The 15,124-nt window shown below is 44.6% G+C and overlaps 1 protein-coding gene across 1 annotated transcript in view; it reads left to right on the top strand.

Moving 5' to 3' along the window:
• CORO2A (coronin 2A) overlaps window positions 1-14,673 on the top strand; it is a 57,503-nt gene extending 42,830 nt beyond the window's left edge. The window contains exons 4-12 of the mRNA XM_048291649.1: window positions 3,157-3,306; window positions 3,859-4,038; window positions 4,858-4,974; window positions 7,222-7,326; window positions 7,670-7,766; window positions 9,575-9,687; window positions 10,769-10,859; window positions 11,139-11,404; window positions 12,675-14,673. Coding sequence (XP_048147606.1) covers window positions 3,157-3,306; window positions 3,859-4,038; window positions 4,858-4,974; window positions 7,222-7,326; window positions 7,670-7,766; window positions 9,575-9,687; window positions 10,769-10,859; window positions 11,139-11,404; window positions 12,675-12,806 — 1,251 coding nt within the window. The 3' untranslated portion in view covers window positions 12,807-14,673. The remainder of the gene's footprint in view (window positions 1-3,156; window positions 3,307-3,858; window positions 4,039-4,857; window positions 4,975-7,221; window positions 7,327-7,669; window positions 7,767-9,574; window positions 9,688-10,768; window positions 10,860-11,138; window positions 11,405-12,674) is intronic.
• The last annotated feature ends 451 nt before the right edge of the window (window positions 14,674-15,124 follow it).

Raw genomic sequence — 15,124 nt, 5'->3', positions numbered from 1 at the left:
CTCTCCCATCCTCATCCTAGCACCAGGAAATGGTATCTTAGGGGTCCTCTGCACAGTGACATGGCATAGAGACATCTCCTCTCTACCTGCTAAGTGGCAAGGTGTGGCATTTAAGTAAAACCTTACAAAAGGAAGGCCTTGTTGCCTTTGTAAAATGATGGCTCAGGCCTGTTACTTTGGCTAGAGAAGGACTGTGAGAAAAGTTCATGAGAAGAAATACAATTAGTTTTTTCCCATGAGAATGGAGTATCAACAGAAGCATGAAAGTTAAACAGTAGAAGGAGAAAACAGCAACATATCTGCACCTGTTATTTGACTGAATGCTTGAATGCTTGTGCTACAGGTAGCCAATGGTAGTATATTGAAGTTAATAATAGCCAAGGAGTCTATTGTAGTAGTTTAGCAGCCAATGAATCTGTAACACAAATGATAACATACAAAAGGTGTATAAAAGAGGCTGCTTTGTTTAATAAATGGCTTTTTGCCCTTTGTCTGAGGCACTATCCATGTGTGTCATTACTGCCCCAACAGCGACAGCGAGGACAGCAGTGTGTTTCTTGGGGTGACTGTCTTTCTTGATACCTTGTAGCTAGACCTTGGAGGTTACTTTGTCCAAGCCCTGCTCAAAGGTGGCCAGTTGAATTGGGGTGTTCCAAGCCTCATTCAGATGAGCTGGGAAGATCTCTAAGGCTACAGATCCTGTGCACTGTTCTGGCTTGTGTGCAAAGATGCATCTGATTGCTTACTGGGCTGGGCCTCTCTTTGAAGAGGCCACAAGCTTCTGGGTAGATGATGGAAATTTCACTTCTCCCACATTTCTCAGAGGTTTCTTCACCATTAAGCAGACTTTCTGGAGCTTGCCTTGGTGGTACCACTGTTACGAAAAAACAGTAAAAATAAAAATTCCTTAAAACATAGCAGTAAGAAGCAGACATTCTTTATTCAGCCAGATGCACAAGGGCATATCTCCTGTGAAATATTGTGCATGCTGACAACAGAAGAAACTCCTGTTTAGATACTGTATTTTACATACATAGTCACTGATTTTCCCTGAATAAACATACATATGATAATCATTTCCCTCAAATCAGTAGCATATTTTCTCTTCCCTTTACACATGCGTTTTTCTGTCCTGGGGATCTCTTTGGTAGTCCCTGGTAGCTGGTGACCTCCAAAGTCATACCTGACTGCCCAGTGGACTGGTAAAAGTCGGCACAACTGGGCTGGTTGCTTTCCAGTTCTCCTTCTTACAGAATGGGCATTGTGCAGTTCCATAGGCCAGTGGTTTTTGAAGAATAAGCATTGTGTTAGCCCACCAGGTGCAGACGATTTTTCATCTGGCAATACTACAGCTATCTTTTGTGGTGCGTAGCTGGAGCATGTAGAATGGTACTTTTGGGCATGGGAAGGATTGTATGTTCTCTGTGAACACTGAGTTCCAGTTCCCACTGCTGTTTGAGGCAGGCTTAGGACTGAGGCCAGTGCAAATGGCTAGGGGCTGAGAGTTTGAGCTTATCATCTTACCCCTTCTGTTTCTCTTGGCAAATCGTCAGGCATGAAGAATTCAACTTGTTGAAGATCTTCTCCCCTCTGGTTAGAGGGAAAACTCTGTGCCTTTTACTTCATTTTATCAGGTTTTCTTCAAGATGTAGCAGGGTAGAGAGCTTGTTCATGCTTGGATTACTCATGCTTGGCCTGCAGGCCTGACTCCAAGGCCTGCTTATTCTGCACACTAAAGAACTGGCAATTTCTGCCATTTAATGCAGCCTGAGATTCCAGCCAGGTGCTTTTCTCTGCTTTTATCACCAACCATTTCACAGCGTGAGGAGTGGATGGTTCATTCTAGGCAGCTTTTGTCAGTGTGAACAGAACCTATTTTTCCCTTTTCTACTCTCTCAGCCCCATTCCTTTAGTGATAGCTGTTGAAGCTGTAAAGTGCAATCTTTTCTCTAACTGCTGGAGGAGTTCAGGTGGATACTGCTGGACTCTACAGCTGTTATGTTTCTGGTGGACTTGATTCCTTAGTGGGAGAAACACTGCTGAGAAGAGTGCTCATGATGTTTTCCAGGAAGTCACAGAATTTGGGTTCCTTTCTTATTTGGCTTAGAAAGGAGCCATCCTCATCAACCAAACAGCAGGACACTTGCGCAGGTGTGGCTGATTTCCACAAACTATGTTCCAAAGAGCATTTCACTTTTGCTTCAAGCTAAGACCTAGAAAAATTTTGACAAACACAGTAATTTTCATTGAGCCAAAGGATTAATCATCTGTTAGCATCCTAAATACTTGTGTTTGTAGGGTTAGTGTGAGAAAGACTCATTTTATACCCACATAGGTTCAGCCTTTCTTGCAGGTTTCCTCAACTGTTTTCTTCCACCACAGGAGGGCAGAGCATTTCTGTCGTCATGCAGCATCCTTCTAGAAGGACCCAGAGCTGTAGGTGGACCTATTACAAGACAGCACACTCCCAGTGCTGAGTGACTTCAGTGTAGTGCTTCCCAGTCTCTCTGCTCAGGGTGTCTACTCTGAGGCCACATGTGTGCTGTTCTGTGTACTTTGACAAATGGCTGTGTCATTTGCAAAGCGTTCAGCACCGGAGCAGCTTTCTGTGAGACAAACTTTTCTATAGCTGTCGTCTGACCAGAGGAATTCTCAGTTCCTTTGCCAGGTGGCATTGAATGGATCCTCAGAACCAGGATGAAGAGGGCCAGGAGAGCAGGAGAGGGTTGAGCTTGGATCAATCACTGCTATAATATTGTAGATTCATAGAATTATAATATCTTTTGGGACTCAGATTTGCTGGCTCCTGCTCAAAGTTTGTTAAGAGGCAAGGTCTGCAAGATCAGTGGTTTACTTCTTCCCCTTGGGAATAACTTTCCATAACTGTGCTGACAGCTTGGCCAGGTCTAAGGGTTGGATTGCCAAATTTAAAAAAAGCCCTGGTAGGACTGCTGTCTGAAGATAGAAGGTAAAGAGGAGTCTTCAGGTCCACAGAAGAGTAGAGACACAAATGACAAGGACTGGCATACAAAAAAGCCAGGCACATTCCTATTCACTACAAAGGGAATAATAATTCCAAGGCAGTAATAGCTATTGGTAAATTCCAAATTAGCTCCCGCTCAGGAAACTCACAAAGACCCATCCTGTGCCATTCAGGTTAAAATCTGGGACATCCCCAATCAGTTGCTAAAAAGAAACATCACTACTCCGAAGAAAGAACTCCTTGGGCATAATCGAAGAGTTGGTCTGATTGAATGGCATCCCACAGCTGGTAACATCCTCTTCAGCTCTGGCTATGACTACAAGGTGGGTCTGTGCTCCTGGAGCACCCTGTTTGGCTGGGTGTTTGAAATTTATTTTAATTTCAAGCTGTAAGATGGTACTGAAGAGTTTGGAAGCTTTCTTCAGGGGGAAATTCCATGGTGAATTCAATTGAAATTTTGAACTTGTAGCAATAATCCAAGGATATTGCTACAAGTTCAAAAGGACTGTCTAATTTTGCAGTCTTCTGATGAACTTCAGTCTACTCTGCACTTTGCATTTACTGAATTGGATACAGTATGCAATGCCATCCACTTTTGTTTGTGCTAGTGCAAATATCTGCAGTGATGTTGTCTATTTTTATGTATAAAATGTGGTTGCAAAGGAAATTAAAATATTGGACATTCTGAGCTGACACTGATACACTGCTGTTAGTATCAGGAATTATTTTGGTTATTTTAAATGCTGGAGAACAATCACTTATGATAGTAAGACCTATACATGTAGAGAAAAGATGACAAAATGAATAGAGTGCACAAAGTCCCCTGGTGTGTGAGGCAGCAAAGGACTGATTTTTTTTTATTAATTTTGCTCCAGATAATGATCTGGAACCTTGATGTCAAGGATGCTGTCCTTTCAGAGCCAGTGAAGATTATTCATGTTCACAAAGATGTGGTCCTCTCCATGTCATTCAACACAGATGGCAGTCTCCTTGCCACTGCTTGCAGGGACAGGAAGATACGTGTGATAGACCCTCGTGCTGGAACAGTCCTACAGGTAGGTTGGATTCAGAGGTTTATGATACAGCTGATCTCACCTCTTGGAGTGCTTCCTCTGCTGGGTAGCTTCATTGCCATAAAGGATGATGCATCTTGTGCCCTGAATTGCCCAAGGCACTATATGGTACTATTGCCTTCTATTTTCTGTGGAACGCTGCCTGTCATTATTGAAAACAGGGATTTTGCATCTTGATACCGTGATCCTTGCTCCCTGAAACCTTACTTGGATGGCATTATTTTCATAGGTACCTCCTGCAGCCTTCTGAGGGACATGATGGGAGGGAGTGTAGAGATTAGGTGGACAGGTGGATGCAAGTGTACATCTGTCCCAATGATCAAGGTTGTTCTTGTTGCCTGGGTTTTGTTGGCTAGGTGAAGCTGGCTGCATTTTGTAGCCATTTGCACAGGTTTGTGTACACAGACAGTCCTGCCTGCATCTACTAGAGACTGCTGTCTTGCAAATATGTGAATCAATAGTTAGGGAGGAGAGATTGGCTCGGCTGGTCAGAGCAGGTGCTGATAACACCAGGATGGTGGGTTTAATCCCTGTATGGGCCAAGAGTTGGACTTGATGATCCCTGTGTGTCCCCTTCAATTCAGAGTATTTGATGATCAGTGATTGGTCATTCAGCTTTTGGGAATGATCCTGAAGAGTTTAGGCCACTTTTTTCAGATGCCCATGAAATCCTGCTCACTGTAGTTCAGCTGGGCTGAGCAGATCTTTCAGATGTTAGTGACTGAAAGTTGTCTTGTAACATGAAATGTAGCTATGCAACAGATGTTGTCTTACTTATGCAATATTCTTTCTCTTCTACAGGAAGCAAGCTACAAGTCTCACAAAGCCAATAAAGTCTTATTCCTTGGAAACATGAAAAAGCTGTTCTCTACTGGAACATCTTGGTGGAATAATAGGCAAATTGCATTATGGGATCAAGTGAGTTGGACCAAAAATCTTAACCATACCAGCTTCAGTTTTCTCTCTTTGCTGTCTCTTTAACTTTTCCACCTGCCACATACATAAGAATTGATTTATAACAGCAATTCAGAAGTGATTTGTCAGATTCCTGAGGGGTGATAGGTCTTACTGCTGTGAGAGCTAACCGAGTTCTGAAGAAGCTTTCAGCACAGAAGCCTGTGAGAGCAAAGAGAATGCTATGCCCATGTCCTGGTCTTGGCTGGGACAGAATTAATCTTCTTCTTAGTAGTTGGCACAAGTCTGCCATTTAGTTTGGATTTAATACTGAAGGCGCACTGACATTTGCGGTGTTGCTACGTAGTGCTTACCCTAAGTCAAAGACTTTTCAGTGTCTCATGCTCTGCCAGTGTGCAGGTGCACGAGAAACCGGGAGGGAGGATATCCAGGACAGCTGATCTGAACTGGCCAAAGGGATATTCTATACCATAGAACGTCATGCTCAACTGGGGGGAGTTGGCCAGGAACCATGGATTGCTACTCAGGGACTGGTTGGGCATTGCTCAGCAAGTGGTGAGTGGTTGTGTTGTGCATCATTTATTTTTCTTGAGTTTCATTCCTCTGTCTCCCTTTTCTTTTCATTACAATTGTTTTTGTTCTATATTTTGCTTTTTCTTCAATTATTGAACTGTTCTTATCTCAACTAGGAGTTTACCTTTTTCTGATTCTCTTCCCCATCCCACCAAGGGGAAGTGAACAAATGGCTGCATGGTACTTAGTAGCTGACTGAGGTTAAACCACAACAGCCCACTACAAGAAGAAATTGTTCAAAGGACCTCTGTGTGGTTACTGTAGCTCTGACTTAACGTGGCTCTTACTGGTCTTACTGGCAAACTGGTCCTGCTGCTGGAAAGAGAAATGAGCTCTAGACACAGCCTACTCAGATGAAGCCCTCAATGAAGAAAAGTATGTAGTGTGTTTTTGATTTCTGATGATTCCTGACAGTAGTGTACTGAGGTAGTGCTTAATTGGTCATTTCCAAGACATGGTCTCCCGTCAGGATGGCTGCTAGCCTTGTGAAGCCCTGCTCTCATCTACTGTTTCATATGCAGTGAGATTTTTTACTTTGTCAGCATCTAAATATGTCCCTCTGCATCAACTGCCATGCAGCACAATCTTTTGTCTCTCTGTAGTGCTGTCACTCTTTGTTACCAGACAAAGCTGGTAGACCAAGCCTATGATTTGCTATGTTTTGGCTATGTTTGGACATGGCTTCTTCTCACATGTGAGAGGCAAAGCACTGTATTGCTGTCTGAAGGCTTTCCACAATGCTGAGCAGTGCTGTGACACATCATGGGTGTCACATTAGGGTTTCACATGCTTGGTTTAGAAACTCAGTGGGAAGATCTGTGAGGCAAGGTATGTACAGTCTCCTTAGGAACAGGGATCGGCACAGGGCCTGCCCAGCAGGCCTCTTTCTCAGGTCCACATCCACCCATGCCATCTTTGAATCTAAACAGAAGCTTTGGCTTCCCGCAGCCTGCAGCTGGTCAGTTCTGCAGGACAAAATGTGTGTTAACCCTCTGCTACACACATGTTTATGTGAGAATCACCAGATGAACAGCCATGGGACAACATAGTCTGCCCTGTTGGTCCTCCGAAGATCACTCCTTTCAGCAGTGCAGGGATAGCTTTGTACAAGACATGCCAGCTTTGCATATGGAGTGTTATGCTGTGTCCTCCTACATGGCTTACCTGCAAAAATCCAGTGGGAGATTCTGTCCTTGCAACAGGCACCTCCCCACTGTGCAGTGCTGAGCTGCTTGGCTGATGCAGACTGCTCTTGTGGGTGGTGCACTGTTGTGCAGGTATTGCCTTGACTAGAGGTTTTGAGAGAACATGAGTAAAATTTAGTGTGAATTTTACACCAGCAATGCAGGTGTACCCTGAAGGCCCCTTCATCTCCTGTGGTCTGGCCCACATAGGGGCAGGCAATGTTACCGTATCTACCCTGAAATGCCATCAGATGCCTGAGGTGCTACAGTGGTAGGAACTGATGTCCTGCCCTCAGTCAAGGCCTGGGACAGAGCACCCGTTTCCCACCCACAGAGCTTTGCAGCAGTCTATGCATGGCCCCCTGCTCAGGGCTGTGGGTCATTACACAGAGCTGCGTTCACATGCCACTGCCAGGTGGGGTTCAGGGGAGGTGTCCGGACTTGAGGTGACTGACAGGTGATTGCAGCTGACTTTTTTCTGTGTCCTGCCCAGAATGACCTTTCTGTACCTTTACTGGAGGAGGATCTGGATGGCTCCTCAGGACTACTGTTTCCTGTCTATGACTCTGACACACACATGCTTTACGTGGTGGGAAAGGTAAGTACTTTCCACATCAGCAAGTGCAGGCCTGTTTGATTCTGCTCTCAGCTGGCGTTGCAACAGACTGAAGTCAAAGATGCTCCTGAAGCGTGTTGACCTAAGGATATGAGCAGATGGGAGGGGGGCAGAGGGTGCTTCAGCATTGGGCCACATTTACCATGTTTACAGATGTTCCATGTTTATTGTGGAGAGGTACACAGCTAACCTTCCCGTATAGGAATCTTAGGGTAAACATTTGGTTCATTGTTGATCCTGCATGGCTTTTTGGGGCCAGGAATTCTTTTCAGGCTTTCATGCTGAACAGCAGAGTCTGGCTGATGTTGATTTTCTTTGCCTTTAGGGTGATGGAAACATACGGTACTATGAGATAAGCCCTGAGAAACCATACCTGAACTACCTGATGGAATATCGTTCTCACTTACCACAGAAGGGAATTGGTGAGTAGCAGCATGTCTAATGTTTCAAGAGGATTGTGGCTTCTTTATTTTAGAGGCTGCCAGAGTCTAGGACTATCTAAAATATCATTTAGAAAAGAGAATGGGTCAGATTCCTCCACCTGGGTTTACAGGTGCTTACAGTCAGCTTGGCCCAGGTCACCCATATATCACAGGTGGTATTACAGAGTCAGAGCTTGGGCCCTTCGGACCAGCAGAGCATGGGCTGGGCAGTTTTACCACTCACTGCTGCATCTCCTCTCACATACCTGGTCAAGGTGGAAAGGAGGATAGTCTGGATTTAAAGGCAGAGAATGGTCCTTGTCATTTGTCAATCTGCTTCAAGATTTTTGTCACTGAACTCTATTTCCATTGTTCCTACTGTGTGATATCTCTGGTAACAAATGCTTCACATCTTAATGCCTTCAGTCTATTGGTTGTCTACCTCCTTTTTTACTGACATTTCCTATTTAGAAATAGATCTACTGTGATTAGGTCACCACGCCTCCTTTGGACACCCTTGCTTATTAACCTGTCTGGGTACTACCCGCTGTTTAACTAATTCAAGCTACAGAATTTAGCTTTCAGCCCTCAAACCATATTGTTAGCCCTTTCTTGAACCTTCTCTGGTCCACTCTGTAAGTCATATTCCTCTACAGACTGACATGTTTCTAGGATCATTAACACCCCTCCACACTACCTGTGGACACTCCTGCTGTTAGAGGAAATTAGTACAGATATTTGGCAGCACTGAATTTTGTCCCAGCAGGTTGCCTTAAAAAAAATTAAAAGGAATGTATTATTTAAAACTTAACTGTAAGGATCTTCTCATTATTCAGTTTTTATAATCCTTCAGTATGACATCATTATTTCTCATTGTCATAGTCTCTTTAAAAATAATTTCATTAAAAGGAAGTGTATAAGTGTTTTTAAAAGGCCTCAGTGAATCACGTCTACTTCCCTAACCTGCTTTGTTCAGCTGATCAAGCGTACTGCTAAGGTTATTGCACAAAACTTCCTTTTCAATATTACCAAAATAAAGTACTGAGTGGAGCAGTGGAGTTTAGATTGTAAGATTAGAATAGTTTAGATTGTAAGTTTAGACTGCATAATGTAAGGAACAACAGGCCTTCATGTAAAATCTACTGCTTAATGAAGTCACTGGGTATTAGTAGAAAACTAAGCTTGGGCACTATGAAACAAGGTCTAGAAGCATAGGGAATATCTTTTGTTAAGGGAATTGACATGGATATAGCTTTGGACTGTACAAACTAATGGGAGAGAAACCCACTGAGGTTATCAGGTACTTAGAGACCTTGTGTGGATTAGCCAGTCCTTAAAACAAAAATGGACAGAACAGATGTTCACATCCTTCTCATATTCATTTCTGTTTTGGGACAGCATTAGGGGAGGATACTGGGCTGGAAGGTGTTTCAGCCATATATAGCTATTGTGGTGCTGTTTAGGTATCCTGAAATCCCTTCCTGGTGATTCTGATACTCAAATCCTGTGGCATCACCTGCCAGTTCTGTTCGTTCTGGTCACTCTATTTGGAGCTCATTAGAATGAATAAAGAACAGGAGGCTTAGCATGAAAACCACATACACTGTATGTAACAACATGGTCTGACAGAAAAAAAAATTATTTAGTTTTGTAATTGTGCCACTGAGCGGATTTTGGATGCAGACTTCATGCTGATATGGTGCTGATACTATGACTCCTTTCATTGTTTGATGTCCCTTCTCCCATGGTTGATTACATTAACTTTCCTACGGAGATTTATACTCCATTTTTTAATGCTCTTCCCCCAGGAATGATGCCAAAGAGAGGTCTTGATGTGGCAGCTTGTGAAATTTTCCGTTTCTATAAACTGATCCCAACTAAAAGCTTGATTGAGCCCATCTCAATGATTGTGCCTCGACGGGTAAGTCAACCTCAGGTCGTGTTCATATCTGAGGTAAATATCAGTGGAAAAATGAGAGCATTGCTTCCTCTCTGTGACTCTTGGGAGCAGGAGAGTAGGTAGAACAAGAGATTTTCTCTCTCCTGGCGTGAGGGACATAGCTGGCCAGTTTCTGGGGCAGCCCTGCCAATAAACCCTGTCTGGGTAACTCAAGAGTTACTCAGGGGTTAGGTCTCTATTTAATGTTTGACTTTCTAAGACATGCTACCAGGTCTGCTAGCTGTCTGTAAACTTCTCCAATAGAATCTGTTTGACATAATGACAAAAGAGGGAGAAGGGTGAGAGTTGATGTTGGGTGGCATGAAAATCTCGTTGTGGAAGGAAGCAGAATCACCCTGGCAAAACAGGAACTATGAATTCATGGGTCTCTGCACCTTGGGTACAGTTGTGTTACAGACAGTTGTTCTGCAGCATGTAAGGCACGACCCGTTGCACTGAGGGTGATGTAGAAGTAAGTCTCAGAGGTGGTGTCATTAGAGAAAGAAACAGGCCTTGAATCTGTAGCTAGCCAAGGTAGCTCCTGTGTGAGCATAGGTACATGGGAAATGGCAGCACTGTGCCCTCTACTTCCAGAAAATAGAGTATGAAAAGAAGGTATGAGTTCCTTGAATTCAGAGACCCAAAAGAACTAATGCTCATTGCAACTCCCAACCAGGCGTGTTCCTCCAGCTTAATCTCCTTGGCCAGTTTCTGTCAGTTGATGATCAGCTGATGCTTTGTGACTTGTCCATCCTTTGTATCCACATATTCATTCTGAGGAACATGATTTCATGGGAGTTGAGTTGGCGTATGTCAACTTCCCCCGGTCTGAAGACCTCACTGGCATGAATTAAATTAGGCCTTCAGATGCAAGTCTCCTAGTTGGGGTGAGGAGCAGAGAGGCTCAGAGCAGGTGAAAAGACTTTATCTCCGTGCCAGTGAGTGCTCATGACACTCCCTGTGCTGAAGGGGAATAAACTCATTTCTCCACCACAATCCAATATAACCTCTTTAAGCCAAAATCTCACTGACATGATTACTCTGGACTTTTGTTTGCTTCCAGTCGGAATCATACCAGGAAGACATCTACCCCTTGACTGCAGCAGCCCAACCGGCACTGTCAGCACAACTATGGCTGAACGGGTTTAACAAAGGTCAGCACATGGAGAGCTCCCCAGCCCTTCAGCTTACTAGGGCTTGGGTAAGATGCTGCCAGCTCTCTGGCCTGTTACCTGCCAGAGAAAGAGGAAAGAAGGAAAAGGAGAGACACAGTAAATATGGCTGGAATCTAAAATAACTTGGTGGCTGTGAATTCTGGAAGCTGCTCCGGTCAAGTGCCTCCATGTTTATCTCTGCAGGTTGTTGGAATAAATTGCTTACAGCTGATTTCTGGATGTGGTTTGTGAGTGCTAACTTGTCTCCTCCCTCCCTAGGACCTCTTCTGGTATCCCTAAAACCAGGCTCTGAAGCTGTGAGCTCCTTACCACAGTGTCTTGACCCAGAGCCATTTACAAAAGTTACTGACCTGAGCCAACAAGAGGGAGGAAGAATGTCTCTGGAGGACAAGCAGAAGCTAGGAGAGATCAGAGATAGCAGAAAAAAGATGAAATCAGAGGAGGAATTGCCAAGCAGTAAGAAAATGTGCCTCTTCAGTGGCTCTGACATATTTGAGTGTCCACCACCAAAAACTGAAAATGAGGTATGAATGTCTGGGATGAAGTGTTGGGGCTGTGGGGGAAGCCCAAAGCCAGATGACAAAAGGATGCCTTTCACCTGGTGGCAATTCAGGGAGGCTTTGTTTTGCAGGCCTGTGTCAGTGCAAGCTCTTTGTTCTTTGTGGGGGCAAAAACTCTGCCTGACCTGGCTGCCACATGGGAAGCAGAAATGTGTCCCAGCAGCACCCCGGCTGAGGGGGTCTGGAAAGGAGGGGGCAGTCAGCGTTCTCGCTTCCTAGGCATTCTTGTGGCACAGACCTGCCTGGTGGCTGGCTGGGTACAAGGAGGTCCTTGTGACTTCCAGGTTCTAGAGAAGAGAAGGGGGGGGTTTATGCAGAATAACCCTTTGATGAGAGCTGCAGTCAGTAAGCCTGGTGAGGCAGCAGGGACTTCTGTGAAAGGAGTGGGTGTAACCCTGGTGCATCCATGTAGTCTTAACTGCCTGACTGTATTGTGAACCGTGACATGAGAAAGGGTCTATTTCTGCCTCTGGCTCAGCAGCTCACTACTGAGGGACAACTTGATAGTGCAGTGCTATTGAGGTTGGCTGCTGGTTGCAGCATGCACCTGGGACAGGCTCTAGAAAAGGTCCTGGCAGCTCCATAATTTGTCATTAGTCATGGACAACCACCTCTCTGTATAGTGATGAAAGCTGGCACAGTGGTACATCTCTCTGGTGATTTGTCAGCCTCCCACTGTTGGCAGCTTAGGGACATTTTCAACTACATGCAATGTGTTTGCTTTTAGGAACCCTGGAATAATTTTCTTTCCATACCTGTGCTGAGGTCCCCTTTCATCTCTGCAAGATTTTAGCATCTGCACCTTGATAGGGCAAGAATTTCTGCATCTTAATGTCCCAGTGGTATGAAAAAGGGTATTTTTCTACATGCTTCTGAGCTGGCACCCCAAGGTTACAGAAGCAGCCCTTGTAGAGCTGGGTGCTCTGCTGCATGCAAAATGAAAGACTATGCTAGTCCCAACTGGAAGAAGAAAAGAGAACTTGCCCAAGGTCAGAGAAGGAGATGTGGCATACCTAGGAATTTAGACTCCAAATACTTTCTGTGGAACACCTGCAGTCACAGCCCAATCTAGTGGACAACAGGAGTACTGCTGATGTTGTCAGGCATATATAGGTTGGTTGAAGGCCTCCTCCTTAGATGTTTCTCTCAGAAGTGATGACAGCTCTGGTGGCATTGTTAGGTTAAGCCTGTGTTTTCTTAGTGTAAAGTAAGTAAAATGTGTGCTTTCTTACAGCTTTTGCAGATGTATTTCCGGCAACAGGAAGAAATCCGTCGACTACGTCTGTTGGTAAACCAGAGAGATGTCCAAATTAAACAGCTGAAGCTGGAGCTCATGAATGTCAGAATGGACACACAGGATAACTGAGGGTGCTAGCCTGAAGCTCTTTGTATCTGTGGAAAATGGGGGAGACTTCAGTTCTTGTGGATAACTCCTCCTAGGTTTTTTACTGGGGGTAAAATTGATATTTCAGGCAGCATGGACTTCCCTGGCTTGTGGTGATCACATTTCCCTAATCATCACCAGACAGTTTTTGATGGATTTGCTGTGCTTTTTCAGGCTCTCCTTGCTTGCCTGCTCACCAATGTCAGAAACTTGTGTGTTAATGCTAGTGAGAGACTTTGGAAATTCTTGCTCTTCTGGTCCTGGAGAAGCTACATGTTAACCTCTAGGAACAACCTGTTCTGCTGCCCCTCCATGTGACAGGAGGATGGGAGACTGAAGGCAGCTGCCAGATCCTTTGCTCACCCTGAGGCCCAGCAATGTGGCTCCTGTCCTCTTGCCCAGGGAGTCCACTCTGCTGAGCTTCAGAGGCACCTCTAACTCCAAAGGGATCCTCATGCACCCCTCTCACCTCACAGCTTGGCTCTGCCCCCAGGTGGTTTGGGAAGGCTGTGGCTGCCCTGACCTGGTGCTGGGGATAGTCCCACTCTGAGTGGGAGGCTGCACTGGGGGTGCCAAGGGCCGGCACTTTTGTGATAGGTAAAGAAGAGTCGGCATTGGGGGATCCTACTTTAAAAGGGTGATGGTATGGGCTAGTTCTCACCAGAGAAGCTGCAGAGTCTCTGTGTCCTGTGAGTCAGTGGCCTTCTTTCCCTCCTTCTGCCAAAGACCAGCTGCAGTCAGTTGGGGGTTCTCAGAGAAATGAGGACAACATTTAAAGCTGCATAGTGTTGACAGCAGGGGAATTTGCCAAGAAGGTTTAAAAGGATGAATGGGGAGTTGGACCCCCAACCCACTGCAGACATTTCAGCAATGGTGCTAGAAGAGTTGTGTCAACCACAGTAAGACTGCAGGGCTGTGGCCAGTCATGAACAGCCCTCCAGGGCTGCTGAAGTATCACTTGTCCTTAATGCCTGCAGCTGCTGCTTCCTTAGCTCCCAGGTGCCTGAACCTTGTCCCATTTCTGCAGCCATCTACAGCTGCAGGTTCCCTCTTGCCAGCTGTGTTGTCCAGCCCCCTGCATCCTCCCAGGCTGCTCAGCCTTCCTGAGCCCTGTGGCCACACTGATCTGTGCCCTTCAGCACCAGCTCTCTGGCTCAATGCTGGACCTTATGGAGATGTCTTAAACCCAAGCAGAGCAAACACTGTTTAACCTGTATCTTTGCACCTCTATTGTGGCACATAGCAATCACAGAATCAGCTAGGTCCAGGGGATATGTCTAGGATACATCCTTGTCACCAGATGTGTTTTATTGGCTGCATTTTTTTGTGCTCGTTTTTTCCATACAAAATAAATTATTTAAATTATTTCCAAGGTAAAGTAACTTTTCCTGGGGATTTTTACATCCTCTTGAGGACTGTTTCTTTGTTATTCTGTGACTGACTAGCATAGAGAATGGTTGGTCACTGTGGTTCTTATCCTAGGGTTGTGTTGATTTCAGCATTTATGGAAAAGAAGGTGTTTTCATTTAGGCTTTGGTGAGACTATTTAATCAAAACTTCTTTTTTAGACAGTATGCCTGTAAAAGCGTGGACTGTGAAATGTATTTCAATTTGGAGCTTAACTTCAACCACTAATCTTTCACATGGAAAAAACCTTGAGGAAATAGAGTTATGCATTCATGATCTGTGCCTAAATAGTCTTGAGTGATCATTTTAACAGTTTCTAAGACTCCTAAAAGCTTTGTGAGAAGCTGTTGAACATGGGGATAAAAACCAAATCTGTGCAATGAAAAGCAAATATAACTGAATAATAAATATATTTAGAGTTTACTTTTTGATACATGCAAAATTGTTGTTTTATTATTGTATTGCTGAAGTTACTGAAACTTAAGCTGAATCAAGGTCAGAAAGGAGCATCACCTACTGTCTCTTTTGCTTGCGTCAAGCTGTGGCCTTACATTAGTAGGTAGGTTGTACACAGTCTAATGCAGATGGCCCTGTTTTTTTACATCCTTCCCAGTTACCCTTGATGCCACAAAGGGGTGGCAGTTTCACACTGCTTTGTGCTGAATTGCTGTGTATGTTGTCTTGAGTAAAGTCTGTCCTGCTGGAGATGCATTCTGTGTCATGAGGTGTTTCCTGCTGTCTTGCAGTCCTGGCTCTTCTCTTGTGCAGTACACTCTGACCAGGCTCTTTTAGATTCCACATAAGGAGGGCTTAGTGTGTTATTACCAAATTTATTTATTTGAAGACAGGATTTTGATTTAGCAGACTGAAGTAGCATGGACAATACAAGCACA

The sequence above is a fragment of the Corvus hawaiiensis genome, chromosome Z (assembly GCF_020740725.1).
Source record: "Corvus hawaiiensis isolate bCorHaw1 chromosome Z, bCorHaw1.pri.cur, whole genome shotgun sequence".
Classification (NCBI taxonomy): Eukaryota; Metazoa; Chordata; class Aves; order Passeriformes; family Corvidae; genus Corvus; species Corvus hawaiiensis.
Note: the sequence above shows the minus strand (reverse complement) of the source record. Positions and strands in the feature narration are given on the sequence as shown.